This window comes from Antennarius striatus, chromosome 3 (genome assembly GCF_040054535.1).
Source record: "Antennarius striatus isolate MH-2024 chromosome 3, ASM4005453v1, whole genome shotgun sequence".
Taxonomy (NCBI): domain Eukaryota; kingdom Metazoa; phylum Chordata; class Actinopteri; order Lophiiformes; family Antennariidae; genus Antennarius; species Antennarius striatus.
Window position 1 is genome coordinate 16,451,470 of NC_090778.1, and position 21,027 is coordinate 16,472,496.

Here is a 21,027-nt window from a genome sequence, read left to right on the forward strand (position 1 = left end):
CCCTTTGCTTGTCCTTGTTTGCTTGTCTTTGTGTGGGGAAGCGTTCTGAAAGGCATACACTCAGGGAAATTCCTCAAAAGAATAAGAGACATAGAGGCGACACACAGTAGGCCAATTGATAGTGATGGAGGCTCAGACAGGATGGGTTATTACTATGAGCAAATAATGTGTGTGGAGTCACCCACTCTCAGGCAGGCTGTCTCAACGTCTGAGTGCCCATCATCCTTTGGGGAAGATGTTTGGAACTAAAATGACATGAATCTGGGCAACAGAAGGGCTTGCAAAGCAATTGCAGGTAAAAGCAATGTTTCTGTATGTCTGTTTAGTTGTGGCTAGCAGCTCAAAAGAGCAACTAAAGCACATCCTATAAAGGGAGAGCGTTGTTACAATTAACAAGCAATGCTGTAAAGATTTGTTTTCTCAGTTTCCTGAATAAAAAAACTTATCTCTGACTTTCTCTGCACAGCACTACTTCCTCATCGTGTTTGGTCATGATGGACAGAAGCCTTTGGAGCTGCGGACAGATGAGGAGAGTGAGTGCGATGAATGGGTAGACGTCATCCAACAGGCGAGGTATACACACAACATTATTTCAACACTATTACTGTAGCAGAATTGGAAATACTATATATCAAATCCATTTTTAATTTTTTATAAATTACAAATTCATTGGAGGTAAGATTTCACTTGACACAAACCTCTCAAAATCCATATGAAACACATGTAGAAAGATTTCAATCAATAAAAATTGAAACAATTTCTTCAATAAAAACATCACCCTACTGGAGATAAACTTGCTTCACTGACATGGACATCTGCCATCTTAACCGCTCGAGTAGCAAATATTAAACAGTGGTAAAACCAACTGTTTTTTTAAAAATTGTTGTCACAATGAAGATGGCAACTACACACTCATAGGAATCCTAAAGAACCTCTGTAAGGACCTTGAAATACAGGAAATCCATGACACAAATGGCCATGATGCTTAATATATATTATTTAGACAATTTTTAAAGTTTGAGCTGCTTCCTGAAAAGCACAATCTTGAAAAGGACAATGTGCATTTGCTGGTTTAAAATTTTTTTTTTATTGTCTTCTCATTGATGAGCCACTGTATTTTCTGCACTTTGTATGTAAAGTTGGAATCAACTTGATGGATCAACTTTTTTTTAACTTTAGTAGCTAATGTATTAGGACAAAGTCCTTTATTATTAAATTCTATTGATATGCAGGCTTATCTCCCTGCATACTGTAGGTCTGTCCAACTTCAATGTCAGTGAGAAAAGACAGAAACAAATAATCGTATTAATTTAATCAAGCTGTTCCAATGAGAGGCGTGTTCATTGATGACCCCATTGTGAACAGTGAGGGTCTTGATGAAACAATGTTTGTTATTCCCTCATTTTCTGCCATCACAGAAAGGAGGGTTTCTGCAGGCAGCTGCTCAGTCGGATTTATGATTTAACATTGTCTTCTTTGAGTCTTGTTTTAAATATACAGTACCTCCACTTGTGTTTGTGATCTTCTCTTTGTTTTCAGTTACTCAGACATCATCATAGAACGAGAAGTGCTGATGCAGAAATACATCCACCTTGTACAGATAGTGGAGACTGAGAAGGTGGCTGCCAATCAGCTGCGCACCCAGCTAGAAGATCAGGACACAGAAATTGAGAGGCTAAAAGCAGAGGTACAGCATGCATGTGTCAATACACCTGAAACATGTAACCCTCAAGATTTCCATCATATCAAACACCATTTTTTGTCCATTAAATGTTGATTGTGTGTTATGTAACACGTGTAGCTTTTTGAGTAGAAAACAACTTTCGCACGAAATAGGATGCACAAACAACTGTGACAGGATTTGATGACTTCTTTCTTTGCTTAAAACAATGCTTTCAGGTATTTTATTGAATTGGTCTCCTTTAACATTCCAATAGCAGCTATAGCAGTCGTCCCTTCTCAGGTGAAGAAAGTATGTTGAGCGATAGTCAATAATGAAGGACTTCTATGATTTACATTGTTTCAATTCCTTTTTCTCCCTTATAAAATATGTAATCACTGTTTCTTAAATAGGTTTAATTGAGCATTGTTTACTTAATATTTTTATCTTCTTACTTGCCTTTGTTGGTGTTTGCTTTAGTGCTTATTTGGGCTAGATTGATAGAAGGAATGTATTCCATTATGTACACGCAGAAAATTATTTTCCATTGCACTATTGGTGGCCTTAATCTTCATACATCATTATTAGAGCACATACCTAGCTATGCAGTGAATATGTCTTCACACAGCAGTGTTCATGGTAGCAGACAAGTGAGTGAACAGTAATCATTCACCTGTGGGAGGAGAAGTCCACTGCTCAATTCCAACAGCTGTCCAGCCATTATGCTTATCAAACCTAATATGGGCTGCTCCTCCATCGTAGCACTATTAATCACATGTGCATGCTCTCACACATAAACCGCAATTGACCTCTGCAACACTGTAAATCAGAAAATACAGTCACAAGGATAAACAACAGTTGGTAATTATGGGTTTATGGTAATTGGATCAATAGTGCTAATCTTTCACGAAATTAAATACGAGAGCTCACATCAGAACCAGACAACCCTTCTGGCTGAACAACTGTTGTTTAAAGACAAACACAGTTTGATTGGTTTTGCTTGAATTTTAATGTTCTGATCTTGGATTAATTAACATTTTTATAGTAGTTTGTTTTATTTATTGATATTATGGTACTGATTCGAACCTCATTGCCCAGGCACAAAAGAGTGTAGCATGAACCACTGATGAGGTATGAGTTTAAATATACCGTATGCTACCAAATTAGGAATTAATTAGTTTAGGGCGTGTTAACTTCACTAAATTACACTTAGGATATCTTTTACAAACTGCTCAAATGATGTATCTGTAAAACTTTAAGCAAATATGCAGTAAAGTACTTTTCTAGATGCATTAGTACCCTTGTTGAATGGAGCTTCAAGAGAGCACAAGCCAGTGTCTTATTGTACTGGTCTTAAACCTGGATAAATACAGAGGGTTGTGTCAGGAAGGGCATCCAACATAAAGCTTTTGCCAAATCAAACATGCAAATCAAATCTATGACTTCCATACCGGATCGGTCGAGGTCCGGGTTAACAACGACCGCCATTGGTGCTGTTCACCTGCAGGGTGCTGGTGGAAATTGGACTACTGTTGGTTGAAGAAGGAGAGGAGGAAAGTGTGATCGTAGGAAGAGAGAAGAGGAACACCAAGAGTATAGGACTGAGAGTAGGGACGTTGAATGTTGGAACTATGACAGGAAAAGGTAAAGTTGGTTGACATGATGGAAGGAAGGAAGACATACTGTGTGTCCAGGAGACCAGGTGGAAAGGTAGCAAGGTTAGAAGTTTAGGAGCAGGGTTCAAGTTGTTCTGTCATGGTTTATATAGGAAGAAAAATGAGGAGGAGTTATACTGAAGGAGGAGTTTGTTAGGAATGTCCTGGAGGTAAAAAGAGTGGCAGATAGAGTGATGACTCTGACGCTAGAAATCGAAGGTGTGATGTTCAGTGTTGTTAGTGGGTATGCTCCACGGGTAGGATGTGAGTTGGAGGAGAAGGAGAAATTCTGGTTGGACTTTGATGAAGTGATGCAGAGCATACCTAGAAGTGAGAGAGTTGTCATTGGTGCAGACTTCAGTGGACATGTTGGTGCAGGTAACAGGTGATGAGGATGTGATGGGCAGGTTTGGTATCCAGGAGAGAAATGCAGAAGGACAGATGGTGGTTGACTTTGCACAAAGGAAAGGAAATGGCCATAGTGAATACTTTCTTCCAGAAGAGGCAGGAACATAGGGTGACCTATAAGTGACTGCAAAGGAGCAGTAGGCAAGAGTGTATTCAAACAGCGTAGGATGTTTGTGTGTAGGATGACTCTGGTGGTGAGGAAGATGAAGAACGCAAAAGGAGAGCAGAGGACAAAATGATGGAAGCTGAAAAAGGAAGAGTGTTGCAGGACTTTTAGGAAAGAGTTCAGAGGCTCTGGGTGGTCAGGAGGTGCTTCCAGATGACTAGACAACTACAGCTAATGGGATCAGGGTGACAGATAGGAGAGTACTTGGTGTGTCATCTGGAAGAAAAGTAGATAAGGAGACTTGGTGGTGGAATGAGGAGGTACAAGGGTGTATACAGAGAAAGAGGTTAGCTAAGAAGAAGTGGGACACTGAGAGGACTGAGGAGATTAGACAGGAGTACAGGGAGATGCAGTGTAAGGTGAGAGGTAGCAAGGGCCAAACAAGGGGCTTATGATGACTTGTATGCTAGGTTGGACAGTAAGGAGGGAGAGACTGATCTATACAGGTTGTCAAGACAGAGAGACAGAGATGGGAAGGACGTGCAGCAGGTTAGGGTGATTAAGGATAGGGATGGAAATGTATTGACGGGTTCCAGTAGTGTGATGGGAAGATGGAAAGACTACTTTGAAGAATTGATGAACAATAAAAATGAGAGAGAACAAATACTAGAAGAGGTGACTGTTGTGGACCAGGAAGTAGCAAAGATTAGTTAGGATGAAGTGAGCAGGGCATTGAAGAGGATGAAGACTGGAAAGGCAGTCGGTCCTGATGATATACCTGTGGAGGTATGGAATTGTCTAGGAGAGGTGGCAGTAGAGTTTGTGACTGGGTTGTTCAGAAGGATCTTAGATAGTGAGAAGATGTCTGAGGAATGGAGAAGTGTGCTGGTGCTCATTTCGAAGAGCAATGGAAATGTGCAGGGTTTTGGCAACTACAGAGGAATAAAGCTGATGAGGCATACAATGAGGTTGTGGAAAAGAGTAGTTGAAGCTAGACTAAGGTCAGAAGTGAGAATTTCTGAGCAGCAGTGTGGTTTCATGCCAAAAAAGAGTACCACAGATGCAGTATTTGGTTTGAAGATGTCAATAGAGAAGTACAGAGAAGGCCAGAGGGACCTGCATTGTGTTTTGTAGTTCTGGAGAAAGCTAATGACAGGGTGCCCAGAGAGGAACTGTGGTATTGTATGAGGAAGTCTAGAGTGTCAGACAAGTATGTGAGAGCGGTGCAGGACATGTATGAGGACTGTAAGACAGTGATTAGGTGTGCTGTAGGTGTGACAGAGGAGTTCAAGGTGGGGGTGGAACTGTGTTAGGAATCAGGTCTGAACCCTTCTTGTTCGCTATGGTGATGGACAGGCTGACAGACGAGGTTAGACAGGAATCTCCATGGACTATGATGTTTGCAGATGACATCGTGATCTATAATTAGAGCAGGAAACAGGTGGAAGAGAAGCTAGAGAGGTGGAGGTTTGTCCTGGAAAGGAGAGGAATGAAGGTTAGCCGCACTAAGACAGAGTACATGTGTGTGAATGAGAGGGACCCAAGTGGAAGAGTGAGGTTACAGGGAGAAGAGATCAAGAAGGTGGAGGATTTTAAGCACTTAGGGTCAACAGTCCAGAGCAATGGAGAATGTGGAAAAGAGGTGAAGAAGTGTGTACAGGCAGGATGGAACGGGTGGAGAAAAGTGTCAGGTCAGTAAGTCAGTCAGTCGCGGGGGAGCCGGTGCCTATCCCGGCAGTCTCAGGGCATGAGGCATGGGACACTCCGGGCACGACGGGCAGTGTACCACGGAGCCACATAGAGACAAATAATCATTCACACACACACACTCACTCCTACAGTCAATTTGGGACCAGCCAATGAACCTTAAGCACATGCTTTTGGAGGTGGGAGGAAGCCGGAGAGAACCCATGCAGACACGGGGAGGGCATGCGAACTCCAGACAGAGCGGGACTTGAACCCAGGTCCGCCGTGTCGTGAGGCGGCACCGCTAACCACTGCGCCACCGTGCCGCCCAAAGTATCAGGTGTGATGTGTGATAGAAGAGTTTCAGCTAAAATGAAAGGAAAGGTGTACAAAACTGTGGTGAGACCAGCAATGTTGTTTGGTCTGGAGACAGTGTCACTGAAGAAAAGACAGGAGACAGAGCTGGAGGTAGCAGAGATGAAGATTCTCTTTGGGAGTGACCAGGAAGGATAGGATCAGGAATGAGTACATCAGAGGGACAGCACATGTCAGAGGTTTTGGAGATAAAGTCAGAGAGGCCAGACTGAGATGGTCTTGTCCAGAGGAGAAATAGAAGGATGCTGAGTTTTGAACTGCCAGGCAGGAGGCCTAGAGGAAGACCAAAGAGGAGGTTTATGGATGTCGTGAAAGAGGACATGAAGGTAGTTGGTGTGAGAGAAGAGGATGCAGAAGACAGGCTTAGATGGAGGCAACTGATTCGCTGTGGTGACCCCTGAAGGGAAAACTCTGAAACGAGAAAGAAATTGGTGCCTTTTTTGCATCAGAAGAAGAGTGATTCTGTGTACAGTTTCTGCCCTTTATTACATCCCGTGAAGTGGTGATGTGTTGTAATTGTCAGTGTTTGTGTATTTGTCCGTCCGTCCGTCCACCAAATATATTCACAACCGTTAGAGATAGAAAGATGGGGAAAAAAAGTGCATTACTCAGGCAGCAAAGGGGATGAAAATGAGATGATGACCATTTACCTTGAGAAAACTAGGTCAAGATCAAATTCCAACTTTTGTACATTTTTCTGTACATATCTCAGGAACTGGATATGATAGAAAGATGAAACAAAAGGCGTTATATTCAGGGAGGCTAGGGGATGAAAATAAGATCGCAACTTTGGCCTTGAAAAACTAGATCAAGGTCAAAATTTCACTTTTATACCTTTTTAAGTACACAGCTCTGCAACCTGAAGAGATATAATCCAAACCCACCCCCCCCCACCCCCCCCAAAAAATTTTCAGGAAGCCAGAGGCAAAAAAATGTGTTGGTCAGGGAAAATTTTGAATTCATGGGTGTCGCGGTGATGTCACAGTCTTTGACTGCCTTGTTTAATTTACGATTGATGAGAAAGAATTTAAACATACCATGCATGAACTAAACAGTAAGAATAATACATTCTGTGGCAGCATAACAAAAATAAAGGAATAAAGTGTTATGTCCGTCCCGTCAATTTCCCTTATATAAGAAAATGGATGGATGGATGGATGAATGGATGGATGGATGGATGGATGGACGGATGGATAAAAAAGTATTGGTATTACCTTTGGTTGAGCCTTGGTGGGAGTGTCTAGCAGCAGTAATCCATCAAGAGGATTTCCAAGTTAAGAGAGAAAATCCCTTCGACAGGAGATTAACCCTTTCAACAGATATAGTACATGGATTGCTTTCAGATGTTCAGAAACAACCAACGAATGCCTTTAGCTTATTCTCTCGATTGATAGTATGGTAGAAGTAGTATCTTTAATTTTCCCCCCAAACTGCCCAAAAATCATCCAACAATTTAACTTTCAGTGTGTGAAGCAACACTCTTTATACATGTCTACTAAATACCAGACAGATTACAGCGAAGCCCTTTATACTTTGATTGAAATTTAAATTTGGTCTGTGCAGATGTTCACCCGAGAGGAAACAGTTTTGCTGATTGGAAGAGCAGCATGCGTCTCCAGGAATCACTACCCACCTGCCGTTTCTCATTCTTGGCTCGTGTGAATCAATAATGAATAAATTGTCTGATTCTATACTTTTTATCTTTAGGAAGAAAAAACAGCTTGTTGATGGATTTTATCTTGATTTTAGTTGTGGCTCTTCCTTCCAGTGGAGCATTCATTGCTGAACACTGATTGCATCTCATTGGCAGGACACATTGAGCCCTGTTGATAATGAAAATGCTAACGAAGACTTTTTATATTATGAAACATCTGCTTCTGTAATTAGGCCGCTCATGAAAAAAGGATTAAACTGGGAGTGTCAGCGTGATACTGGTGATCTATCTCATTAAAATCTTGTTTATTTCTTTGTTTTTGTGTGTGTTGCATTGTCCTCATGAATAACTAACCAGCTAGCCACTGTAATCGTCAGCAATAGGCAGACTGGCTCCTCTCTACTACAGTTTACATGATAGCGCTAGTGAATTAGAAAATGAAGATGAAAGTGTGTGGCTGGAAAAGGCTTTAGTTTCATCTTTCTCCCTTCTCTCCATCTGCAATAAATCAATGTGAAGAGAACGTGGAGAGGAGAAATGAGTAATAAAGCATTTTAGTTGGTCTAACAACACATTTAGTTTAGATTTATTCTTTTTGTGGTTTATGTCATTCATGCCTCAGGTGGAGATGACATTACCATTACAGTAGGCTAGGCACTAGCTTTTCGTAGCTTGTTGTGAGTCAGTGTTTTAAGGCTAATCTGACTCACCTGCATGAAGTAAGTAATTTACAGCTGTAGAAATGATACAATATTTAACATAATTCCATAAAGCAAGTTTCTGAAATGTCTTATAAACAGATGATTCTACTCTATTCTCAGTCCCTGCTGTCCACTGCAGTCCATTACAGGTGATTGTGCACATGCAAACCATTATTTTCTAATGTCACAAAATGTGAGGCTTTCCGCCTTTCAGTCGTTTACTCTTTCTCAGTGAAGGCAGGAGATTCACAAGCATGAGGCAAACACAACAACTCACTGAACATCATGCATACAATATTCATTAAAATGACTCTCATGACTTATCACTTTCTGATGGACCTCAGACAGTAAATGTTAAAGGTGATTGTAATGCTTTTAGTGTGTCTTTTGAGCTGTTGTGTAGACACTCAGTTTATGTTAAAACTCTTTTGACTTAATTTCTTTTAAGATTGTAGCTCTGAACAAAACTAAGGAGAGGATGCGCCCTTACCATGTCAACCATGAAAATGAGGACCCAGATATCAAAAAGATCAAAAAGGTAAATAGATTTTCATCCTTCTTTTCCACTGCATGTGTTCCTTGATATCCCACCACGGATCTATTATTGAATGGAGAAGGAGCCTGTTGCACACACCGTATATACTGTGTGCACAGCTGTATCTGAGGCAATGTATTTGTGTCCCTTCAGGTGCAGAGCTTTATGCGGGGCTGGCTCTGTCGGAGGAAGTGGAAGATCATCGTTCAGGACTACATCTGCTCTCCTCATGCCGAAAGCATGAGGAAAAGAAACCAGATAGTCTTCAATATGGTGGAGGCAGAGACAGAGTATGCAAATACAATATGCCTAGAGTAAACAGGACATAATATTAATCTCACATACTGTAGGCCAAAGCATAGGAAACCATGCCCATTATGTTTTCTTACACTTACACACCAGCGATTAGGCAGACATTTTTATATTGTGTTGTAGGAGGAGGATCTTATCGTTTCTAGTGTAATAAGATTGGACTACAAAGCAGCCAAATTTATGGACATTTAGGCTGTGAAAATACTAAAATTACTGTAAAAATGTGCTTGATGAATATAGCAACAACCTTCCTTTTTAGCATGTTGGATTAAATTAAATTAAGTTCAAACACACTCCAGAACAACCTCATCTCAAAATGGATTTTTTTTTTTAAAAAAGCAATACACAAGACTAAAACATACAGTTGTGTTCAAAATAATAGCAGTCTGTTTAAGAAAAAAAGGGTAAAGCCCAAAATCCGTAGAATGGTTTTTATTTCCATGCATTGGGAACACTGCACATTATATTGTAAATCAACACATGAAGAAAAAAGCAGAAATTCTTTAATTACTTTACAGAAAATTAAGAAAAATGAACATTGGGCTGTTCAAAAAAATAGTGGTGTCTGCATTATACTTTACAAACTCAAATATTTACTGTATAAACTGAAAAATATCCAAGATTCAGCATTCGAATGAATCACTAAACTAATATTTAGTTGTATAGCCACTGTTTCTGAGAACCACTTCACATCTGTGTTGCATGGAGTCGACCAACTTCTGGCATCTGTGAACATGTATTCCAGCCCAGGATGATTTGACAACATTCCATAATTCCTCTGCATTTCTTGGTTTTGCCTCAGAAACAGCATTTTTAATGTCACCCCACAAGTTTTCTATCGGATTAAGGTCCGGGGATTGGGCTGGCCACTCCATGATTTTATTTTGTTGGTCTGGAACCAAGAAGCTGCTCGCTTACTGGTGTGTTTGGGGTCATTGTCTTGTTGAAACACCCATTTCAAGGGCATTTCCTCTTCAGCATAAGGCAACATGACCTCTTCAAGTATTTTGATGTATCCAAACTGATCCATGATCCCTGGTATGCAATAAATAGGCCCGACACCATAGTAAGAGAAACATCCCCATATCATGATGCTTGCACCATCATGCTTCACTGTCTTCAGAGTGTACTGTGGCTTGAATTCAGTGTTTGGGAGTCGTCTGACAAACTGTCTGTGGCCCTTACACCCAAAGAGAACAATCTTACTCTCATCCGTCCGCAAAATGTTTCTCCATTTCTCTTTTGGCCAGCCAATGTGTTCTAATTGTCACAGTACTCACAGGTAACCTCAGACTGTCTTTGATCATCCTGGAGCTGATCACCGGCTGAGTTTTCACCATTCTGGCTATTCTTCGATCCATTCGAATGGTAGTCTTCCGTTTTCTTCCACGTCTCTCTGGTTTTGCTTTCCCTTTTAAAGCATTGGAGATCATTTTAGCCGAGCAGCCCATCATTTTCTGCACTTCTTTATACGTTTCCCTTCATTAATCAACATTTTAATCAAAGTACGTTTTTCTTCTGAACAATGTCTGGAACGACCCATTTTTCTCAGGTTTTCAGAGAGAAATGCATGAGCAACATGTGCTGGCTTCATCCTTAAATAAGGGCCACCTGATTGACACCTGTTTTTTCACAGATTGAATGACTTCACTAATTGAACTCTACACTGCTATTTTTTTTTTAACAATTCATTATTCAATTACACAGACTCAGGAGCATACATATCATGAATGTTGGCTCTCTTGGTTTTCTATGACCCTACTACAGCAAGTGGTAAATTATTTGCCATGCAGTAATATAATTTCTACCAAAAACAGGTTATTCATGTTGTACTGCTATTATTTTGAACACAACTGTAATAATAATAACACAATAGCAGAAACTCATTGTTATTCTGAGTGGTAAAACATATTAGCTTGTGAAAATGGATTCCTCAACTCAAACTCAAAAGAGTAAAAGTCGGGAAGAGACATTTCTTATTTTTATTCTCAGGTAACACAAATTTAAATATTTTATCACATGGGGAATATGTGTATGTATATTTTGTGACAGTATTACAAAAATACTAACAATTAAACATTAGTTATATATCCACTATGCATATTTGTTCATATCCTGTATATGTTAGGAAAATATGTCTATAATATTGCCACAGATTGATTTAGGTCAAACCCAGACATTACAATTATTGTGCTTGTGCTTGTGTTTCTGTGTGGTGACAGATATGTCCACCAGCTCTACATCCTGGTTAACTGCTTCCTCAGACCTCTGAGGATGGCTGCCAGCTCTAAGAAACCCCCAATCAGTCATGATGATGTCAGCAGCATCTTCCTCAACAGGTATGCTTGTTTCTTAAAACTATTGGAGTTTGCGTAAGCATCACGTTCTGTCCTTCTCTGTTTTTGATTGAAGCACTTAGGTGTTTCTTACAGTCATGGAGCAAGCAGAGACTAATACTGAGGAATAAAATGTATTATTTTGTCATCATACCATCTTCAGTGAAACCATTATGTTCCTCCATGAGATTTTCCATCAAGGCTTGAAGGCGAGGATAGCAAACTGGCCAACGCTGGTGCTGGGTAAGTTGTAACTTGACCCCACGATAAAAACACACACACACACACACACACACACACACACACACACACACACACACACACACACACACACACACACACACACACACACACACACACACACACACATACACACACTGTAAATGTACTCCCTGCAGTTGTCAGCTGCCCTCCACATCTAGTTTGTCACATTCAAACAGACCTGACATCTAAATGTTCTCACACACACACACACACACACACGCACTCACACACAGACACATGCATGCATAGGTGCAAGCACACGCACACACATTTCCCTATCACAGTCTGCAAGAAGCTGAATCATTGTCTCAACATACAATGACTACCCAGAACAGAAGACAGCCAACAAATTCATCTCCTCAAACAGAAACCCCCTTGGCTGATAAGTATCGCCTAGGAGACAGAGTGATGAAAGACGGGACAACAAGTTATTTCTGACATAGTCAAAAAGAGAAGAACCAAATGTTACCTTTATCTTACACGCTGGTTCAGGCTGAGCTTAGATGTTTGAATTGAACAACATAATCCTGCCTTAAAGCTCATCACTTGTTGTCTAAGAAAGAGATAACATCATTCTGTCACCTCGGCTGCAACCATTGATCCTATGCCTCCTCCCTTGAAGATTGCCATAATCATTTTGGAGTTTATTTCAATAAACTTATCCCCGTAAACCGAATTACATTTATTTTAGTTGTCATTATTATTTTCCCGTCTTCTGCTTCATTCTGCTCCGTTCTGCTCCCGCTGTGGATGTAGGTGCACAGCAATGTTTCCAGTTACTTTTTTATTGAAGGTTGAATAAAATAGATGGTTTTACAGTTTTTAGATAGAAAAAGGCTTCAAAATATGATTGCTTATGGTTGCTTGTGGTTGCTTGTTCATGTTGTCACATTTATAAGGAAGACAGTATACCAACATTATGTCAAAATAAAGTACAAGACATTAATCTAGAAAACATATAGAAGATTAAAAGTGAGAATGAACAAATGTAAAAGGGCACAAGCCAGTGTCTTATTGTGCTGGTCCAGAGCCCGGCTAATTACAGAGAGTTGTGTCAGGAAGGGCATCTGATGTAAAACTTTTGCCAAATCAAACAAGTAAATTAAACATGAAATCTATGACTTCCATACCGGATTGGTCGAGGCCCGGGTTAACAACAACCGCCATCGGTGCTGTTCACCTGCAGGGTGCTGGTGGAAATTGGACTACTGTTGGTCGAATAAGGAGAGGAGGAAAGTGTGTTCGTAGGAAGATAGAAAAGAGGAACACCAAGAGTATAGGACTGAGAGTGGATATGTTGAATGTTGGAACTAGATAGAGTGATGAGTCTGAAGCTAGATAATGAAGGTGTTATGTTCAATGTTGTTAGTGGGTATGCTCCACAGGAAGGATGTGAGCTGGAGGAGAAGGAGAAATTCTGGTTGGACTTTGATGAATTGATGCAGAGCATACCTAGAAGTGAGAGAGTTGTCATTGGTGCAGACTTCAGTGGACATGTTGGTGCAGGAAACAGAGGTGATGAGGAGGTGATGGGCAGGTTTGGTATCCAGGAGAGAAATGCAGAAAGACAAATGGTAGTTGACCTTGCAAAAAGGAAGGAAATGGCTATAGTGAATACTTTCTTCCAGAAGAGGCAGGAACATAGGGTGACCTATAAGTGACTGCAAAGTAGCAGTAGGCAAGAGTGTATTCAAACAGCGTAGGATGTTTGTGTGTAGGATGACTCTAGTGGTGAGGAAGATGAAGAACGCAAAAGGAGAGCAGAGGACAAAATGATGGAAGCTGAAAAAGGAAAAGTGTTGCAGGACTTATTGGAGGAAGTTAAGACAGGCTCTGGGTGGTCAGGAGGTGCTTCCAGATGACTGGACTACAGCTAATGTGATCAGGGAGACAGGTAGGAGAGTACTTGGTGTGTCATCTGGAAGAAAAGTAGATAAGGAGACTTGGTGGTGGAATGAGGAGGTACAGGAGTGTATACAGAGAAAGAGGTTAGCTAAGAAGAAGTGGGACACTGAGAGGACTGAGGAGAGTAGACACGAGTACAGGGAGATGCAGTGTAAGGTGAAAGTAGAGGTAGCAAAGGCCAAACAAGGGGCTTATGATGACTTGTGTGCTAGGTTGGACAGTAAGGAGGGAGAGACTGATCTTTACAGGTTGTCAAGACAGAGAGACAGAGATAGGAAGGACATGCAGTAGATTAGGGTGATTAAGAACAGGGATGGAAGTGTATTGACAGGTGCGAGTAGCGTGATGGGAAAATGGAAAGAGTACATTGAAGATTAGTCAGGATGAAGTGAGGAGGGCATTGAAGAGGATGAAGGATGGAAAGGCACTCGGTCCTGATGATATACTTGTAAAGGTATGGACGTGTCCAGGAGAGGTGGCAGTAGAGTTTCTGACTGGGTTGTTCAACAGGATCTTATATGCTGAGAAGATGCCTGAGGAATGGAGAAGTGTGCTGGTGCCCATTGTTAAGAACAAGGGAGATGTGCACAGTTGTGGCAACTATAGAGGAATAAAGCTGATCAACCATACAATGAAGTTATGGAAAAGAGAAGTTGAAGCTAGACTAAGGTCAGAAGTGAGAATTTGTGAGCAGCAGTATGGTTTTTTGCCAAAAAAGAGTACTACAGATGCAGTTTTTGCTTTGAGGTTGTTGATAGAGAAGCACGGAGAAGACCAGATGGACCTGCATTGTGTTTTGTAGATCTGGAGAAAGCTTATGACAGGGTACCCAGAGAGGAACTGTGGTGTTGTATGAGTCTGGAGTGGCAGAGAAGTATGTTAGAGCGGTGCAGGACATGTATGAGGACTGTAAGACAGTGGTGAGGTGTGCTGTAGGTGTGACAGAGGAGTTCAAGGTGGAAGTGGGACTGCATCAGGGATCAGCTCTGAGCCCCTTCTTGTTTGCTATGGTGATGGACAGGCTGAAAGATGAGGTTAGACACGAATCTCCATGGACTATAATGTTTGCAGATGACATAGTGATCTGCAGTGAGAGCAGGGAACATGTGGAGGAGAAGCTAGAGAGGTGGAGGTTTGTCCTGGAAAGGTGAGGAATGAAGATTAGCCGCAGTAAGACAGAGTACATGTGTGTGAATGAGAGGGACCCAAGTGGAAGAGTGAGGTTACAGGGAGAAGAGATCAAGAATTTTAAGTACATAGGCTCAACAGTCCAGAGCAACGAAGTGTGGAAAAGAGGTGACGAAGTGTGTACAGGCAGGATGGAACGGGTGGAGAAAAGTGTCAGGTGTGATGTGTGATAGAAGAGTTTCATTGCTGGTCTCACCATAAAACTGTGGTGAGACCAGCAATGTTGTTTGGTCTAGAGACAGTGTCACAGAGGAAAAGACAGGAGAAAGAGCTGGAGGTAGCAGAGATGAAGATGCTGAGGTTCTCTTTGGGAGTGACCAGGAAGGATAGGATCAGGAATGAGTACATCAGAGGGACAACACATGTTAGAGGTTCTGGAGATAAAGTCAGAGAGGCAAGACTTAGATGGTTTGGACATGTCCAGAGGACAGATAGTGAATATATTGGTAGAAGAATGCTGAGTTTTGAACTGCCAGGCAGGAGGCCTAGAGGAAGACCAAAGAGGAGGTTTATGGATGTCGTGAAAGAGGACATGAAGGTAGTTGGTGTGAGAGAAGAGGATGCAGAAGACAGGGTTAGATGGGGGCAACTCATTCGCTGTGACGACCCCTGAAGGGAAAATCCGAAAGGAGAATGAACACATATGCAAATACATAAATTTATCTGATGTTCTTCATTTCCATGTCTTGGAATTCTGTCATAAACCATTAGGATGGTAAATGTGTGATTTTAAAACATCCTGAGAATGTGGATTCTTAAGAACACTGGTATGTGCTCCTATCCGCCATACAATATAGCTTGATAGCTAGATGGTGGACCAGCGTAAACATAGTGAGTTCTTGGATTTTCACCTTCATGTGCCTGAAGTGCTAAATGTGCACATGTTTTTGCTTTTGTCTCTAGCGGACCTATTTGATATTCTGCTGCCAATGCTGAACATCTATCAGGAGTTTGTCCGGAACCATCAGTACAGCCTGCAGGTTCTTGCCAACTGTAAGCAGAACCGAGACTTTGACAAGCTGTTGAAACAGTATGAGTTTAATGCTGCCTGTGAGGGGAGGATGCTCGAAACCTTCCTCACTTACCCCATGTTCCAGGTAGATCATGGTCACCGGCATGCACACATTTTCATAAGTATACCTTAATGAAAGTACAACCTGTTTCCTCATTTCTCTTCTCTAAAACAAGATTCCTCGCTACATCATAACCTTGCATGAGTTGTTAGCACACACACCTCATGAGCACGTAGAGCGCAAGAGTCTCGAATTTGCCAAGTCCAAATTAGAAGAGCTGTCAAGGTACAGTTTTTGTTTAGTTGAACCATAACAATATATGTTGATAATGAATGCTGCACTGATAGTTGTTCACTTGTGTGGTCTCAGAGTCATGCATGATGAAGTGAGTGACACAGAGAACATCCGCAAAAACCTGGCCATAGAGAGAATGATAGTGGAGGGCTGTGACATCCTGCTGGACACCAGCCAGACCTTCGTCAGGCAGGGTAAGTAGCACAGCTCGGGCGGTTGAACAAGAGGCAGGGTATTTTTATTTAATAAATGAATAATAAAATTATTGACAGTAGAGTATCTACAGTAGAGCTGTTCCCTTCAGAGGTCGCTGTGGTGACCCCTGAAGGGAGAAGTCGAAAGGAAAGAAGAAGGAGAATTTACATTAGAGACAATATTGTCTTTACTATCAAGTAGTTCAATACCAAATTTGGCATTTATTATGAAACTAATAATAATATAATATAAACTAATAATATAAACTAATTTCTCTTTTATGCATCAAACTCATCACAGACCACACTGTTTGGTATTTGATTAGAGGGATGTTTTTGGCTTGTTCCTGAACTTTTTAATGATATTGTAAATTCCTTTAAACAAATGTTTTTGACAAATTAATGTCATTATGTTATAAACTTAAAATTTAGTAATGCTCATCATTCTCCTATAGTGGAAAAATGGACTACTGTACTATATCTGGACTGAATGGCCTCAGCAGGTGTAGTTGGGTTGGGGTGACAGAGCCAACAGCTTTACTATATTTATGGAGCATTATCAGCTACATGCAACAAGTGGTTAGCATATAACTTCCATAAGGAGCTGGCTTAAGAGTTATAATCTTTAAACTGTTGTTATGCTTTTCAGAAAGACTGTACAAATAGCTGCACTAATTTTCATTGAATGCTATTACCCATCCATATTAGGCATGCCAGCCAGATGTGATCTCCAGATTTGGGTAATGACAGACAGATCTAGTTAAAGGCTGTTTTCTTATTTTTTGTGTGCTACCAGATAAATAATTGCACACTGGAGCTGACTGTGATGCTCTTTTTCACTTGAGCTGCAACTCAGAGGGTCTCCTACTTCATTTTTTAGATGCCTTTATGTCTGCCAGTTGCAGATGCAGACGCAAACACACACACACAAACACACACACACACACACACACACACACACACACACACACACACACACACACACACACACACACACACACACACACACACACACATGCACGGATAAATGCTCACAAATGTTTAGCAAATATGCACATGTATATTTGCTCAGTAAACACAGGCCTCATTTTAGTGTCGGCTTAGTGAAATGTAATGTTGCCCTTTTTCCGCTCCTCAGGCTCTCTGATCCAGCTGCCATCTGTGGAGCGAGGAAAGCTCAGTAAGGTTCGTCTGGGCTCTCTCTCTCTCAAGAAGGAAGGTGAAAGACAGTGTTTCCTCTTCACCAAACACTTTCTTGTATGCACACGCAGCTCTGGGGGAAAACTGCACCTTCTCAAGGTGAGAGCATCTTAACCACAGTATGTTTGGGTACATCTTAGAAGAACTTCCTGGAACTGAAGGACAACTTTTTACCAAAATGTCAGTAAAGTTTTGTTAATTTTATAATTTAACTCTCCCAGCAAGGTGGAGTCTTGTCACTGATTGACTGCACACTCATAGAGGAACCAGATGCCAGTGATGAGGAGTGTAAGTTCACTATGTCAATGAAGCAGTGTTATGTTCAGACCGACACACACGCAGCTCTTACTGGCTCTCTCAGGCATCTCAGCACTCATAAAGGTTAATTAGGTGTCAGGTGATAAATGTCCAGAAATGACTTCCCTTCAAATATCACACGCTGCCTACTTTTAATGTCAGGGTCAGATCCTTTGACATCACAGGTCCTTGTTTTCCTGAGAATCCATTTGGTATATATGGAGATTGTTCAAGCCCCCATATAGCTACATTAAAACACATGTTGAGACATTCACACACGTGTGCACACTCCTCTTCCTCACACATCTTCTCTTATCAGCCTCCAAGCAGAGTAAAAAGAAGAATGCAGCTCATTTAAGCAGCCGTATTTATCCTGTCTTGATGTAAATGATTTTTACACGATCATAAAAAGGACTGTCGTGTAACTGGCTGTCTTCTCTGCCTGTTTCACAGCTAAAGCAAGCGGTCAGGTATTCGGCCAGCTTGACTTCAAACTTGTGGTGGAGACGACAGACTCGCCTGCGTTCACTGTTGTGCTGCTGGCACCATCGCGACAGGAGAAGGCAGCGTGGACCAGCGATATTAGCCAGGTAATACATAAACACACACCCAGACAAACACAGAATAACAAGAGCCTACAAACAGCGGGAGCATGCCCCCACTGGGTATTATGAATGCCTAGTGATAAGTAAACACAGACAGGGTGCAGTTCCCCACAGGTTTATCAGCAAGCTGCCGCACCACAGCAGGAGGAGAGCAGCACTGTATCTGCTTGTGAGCCATGTTTATGAGACAAAAAATACATTTACATGAACTTCAAGCTTCCTCTAACCAAAAAGTCTGATTGTTTTAAATTCAAATGGAGCGCTCAGTAATTACGTATTTATTATTTATGTTATTTCTAGTTTTTTTTTTAATCTTTCTGAAATGTTTTATGTCCCTGCAGTCTGTTTTAAATTTTTCAAGCGCTGTTGTTTTCACTCTGTTGTGTCCTTAGTCACCTCACCTCCCTTGCTGTCTGTCTCTTAAGTGTATAGATAATATCCGTTGTAATGGCTTGATGACCAGTGTGTTTGAGGAGAACTCTAAAGTCACCGTCCCTCACATGATCAAGTAAGTATGTTTGTGTTTGTGGAGAGGAACGTCTTCATGCCAGGGCTGCGAAACATAAGTTTATGATGTAGCATACATGGGTGATAATGTTACACTTGTGTTGACGTACGGTAAATTGTACCATACATTCTGTATTATGCTTTTGTTTTTAACGTTTGTTGATGCTTTTGCTGAAATATGCTTGAGAGTATCATTTGGTATCCACTCCTGTTTTTAGCTTCCTCTTTGAACTATATGGATTTTCTGTTCACTTTTTTCTCTTTTACTCAGCTTTATTTAATTTGTATTTTTTTGCTACTTTCATAACTTTCTTCCTTGCTTAACAGCCCGGCAGTCACCCATGCTCGTTTACGTGTGTGTATGTGTGTACGTGTATATCCATCAGATCCGATGTCCGTCTCCATAAAGATGATGTTGACATTTGCTTCAGCAAGACGCTCAACTCCTGCAAGGTCCCCCAGATCCGCTACGCCAGCGTAGAGCGGCTGCTTGAGAGGTTAACTGACCTGCGCTTCCTCTCCATTGACTTCCTCAACACCTTCCTGCACACATACAGGATTTTCACGACGGCTTCGGTGGTCATGGACAAACTGGCCGACATCTACAAGAAGCCTTTCTCCTCCATACCAATCAGGTAATACATCAAATATGCACTCACAAATACTCTGATGGTTTTCTGATGGTTTTTATCAGCTTTCCTCTTGTAGTTTTAATTCTGTGACGATCTGCTATATGTCCTTTATTTTATCAGATGAAATACTTGTCAAGTTTAGAATCTTTTATTCAAAAATGACCTTGCTAAGAAACCATGTCATAAATTGATATAATAATAAGTGGAGAGAGTATAATCAAAAAACCTCCATACACTAAAAGACAAAATACTAATCTGGAGAAATTTGGGAATAATCAAAAATTCAAACATGATTCCAGCATACGTGTAGAAGCAGCCCCCTTTGAACATATTCCCTTTAAATTAGACTTTGATTCCCCCAATGCAACGAGCTCTGACAGTTTCAGGTCTGTCAGCGAATGACTCCAGGATGAAGAAGCGATCTGTGTGGAAGTCTCTATCCACAAGGTTGAAGACGTATTGACTGAAATAAGTAGCAGCCCTCGTGGTAAGGTTGATGGGGATGTTTCAACAAGGGCTTTTTCACAGTGTGTTTATATTCCTTCCTTGGCTTTACTAAGCTTTTAACTGCTAAGACTCACAATATCACTTTCCTTACTCAAAAAGAATGTGCTTCAGTTTTGATCTTATAGTCTCTCCTGGTGGCACTTTAGTGACTGAAAAACACTTCTAGTCAAACCTTTCCTCTTTTTTAACTGCATTCACCAGCTAATAGGAGGTCTCAAAACATTGTTTTTCGGGAGGTTCTTTATTGCTTTAATGCTTTTACCTGTTGTTGGGCTCTAAGGACGTTATGGTTGTTGATCTAACACTCCAGGCTGAACAATCACACCGGTACCATAGTTATATAAAAGGAACTTATGTTATTATCTATTACTTAATATATACCTAATATTCATTCATTCATTCATTCTTCCGAACCGCTTTATCCACTGGTAACGGGGAGTTGGAGCCTATCCCAGCTGTCTTGGGGTGTGAGGTAGGGCAAACTCTGGGCGCGACGCCAGTACGCCGCAAAGCCACACAGAGACAGACAACCGTGCACGCTCACACTCACACACTATGAGCAATTTGGAACGGCCAATTAACCTGAAGTGCATGTTTTTGGAGGTGGAAGGAAGCCGGGGAACCCAGAGAGAACCCACGCAGACACGGGGAGAACATGCAAACTCCGCTCGAACCCCGAACTGCCTTGCTGTGCAGCGACAGCGCTAACCACTGCACCACCGTGCCACGCTTATACCTAATATATATAATCAGTATTTAGAGAATAAATCCAAAGAAATCCAAAGAATTTATAGATCTCTTAAAATTCCATGTTACATCATTATTAAGTCAAAGCTTTAATTATCAAGACAAATATTTCAACATCTACCAAATGGATGAGTCCAAACTTTGTGCCAACATTTGTGATTCCATATTGATGCTCCTCAATCCTCTCCCTTGACTTATCTTCTACAGAACATCTTAATGCCATCATGAGACTAGAGAGCCTCACAT

At 41.2% G+C, this 21,027-nt stretch overlaps 1 protein-coding gene across 2 annotated transcripts in view; it reads left to right on the top strand.

Annotated features, from left to right (window-relative positions):
• Window positions 1-21,027, top strand: part of rasgrf2b (Ras protein-specific guanine nucleotide-releasing factor 2b) — a 57,056-nt gene that overhangs the window by 21,048 nt on the left and 14,981 nt on the right. For both annotated transcript variants that reach the window (XM_068311837.1, XM_068311838.1), the window contains exons 2-15: window positions 467-573; window positions 1,540-1,687; window positions 8,694-8,783; window positions 8,934-9,070; window positions 11,315-11,431; window positions 11,592-11,671; window positions 15,689-15,882; window positions 15,974-16,083; window positions 16,168-16,286; window positions 17,425-17,585; window positions 17,708-17,774; window positions 18,237-18,373; window positions 18,814-18,896; window positions 19,282-19,530. In XM_068311837.1, coding sequence (XP_068167938.1) covers window positions 467-573; window positions 1,540-1,687; window positions 8,694-8,783; window positions 8,934-9,070; window positions 11,315-11,431; window positions 11,592-11,671; window positions 15,689-15,882; window positions 15,974-16,083; window positions 16,168-16,286; window positions 17,425-17,585; window positions 17,708-17,774; window positions 18,237-18,373; window positions 18,814-18,896; window positions 19,282-19,530 — 1,799 coding nt within the window. The remainder of the gene's footprint in view (window positions 1-466; window positions 574-1,539; window positions 1,688-8,693; window positions 8,784-8,933; window positions 9,071-11,314; window positions 11,432-11,591; window positions 11,672-15,688; window positions 15,883-15,973; window positions 16,084-16,167; window positions 16,287-17,424; window positions 17,586-17,707; window positions 17,775-18,236; window positions 18,374-18,813; window positions 18,897-19,281; window positions 19,531-21,027) is intronic.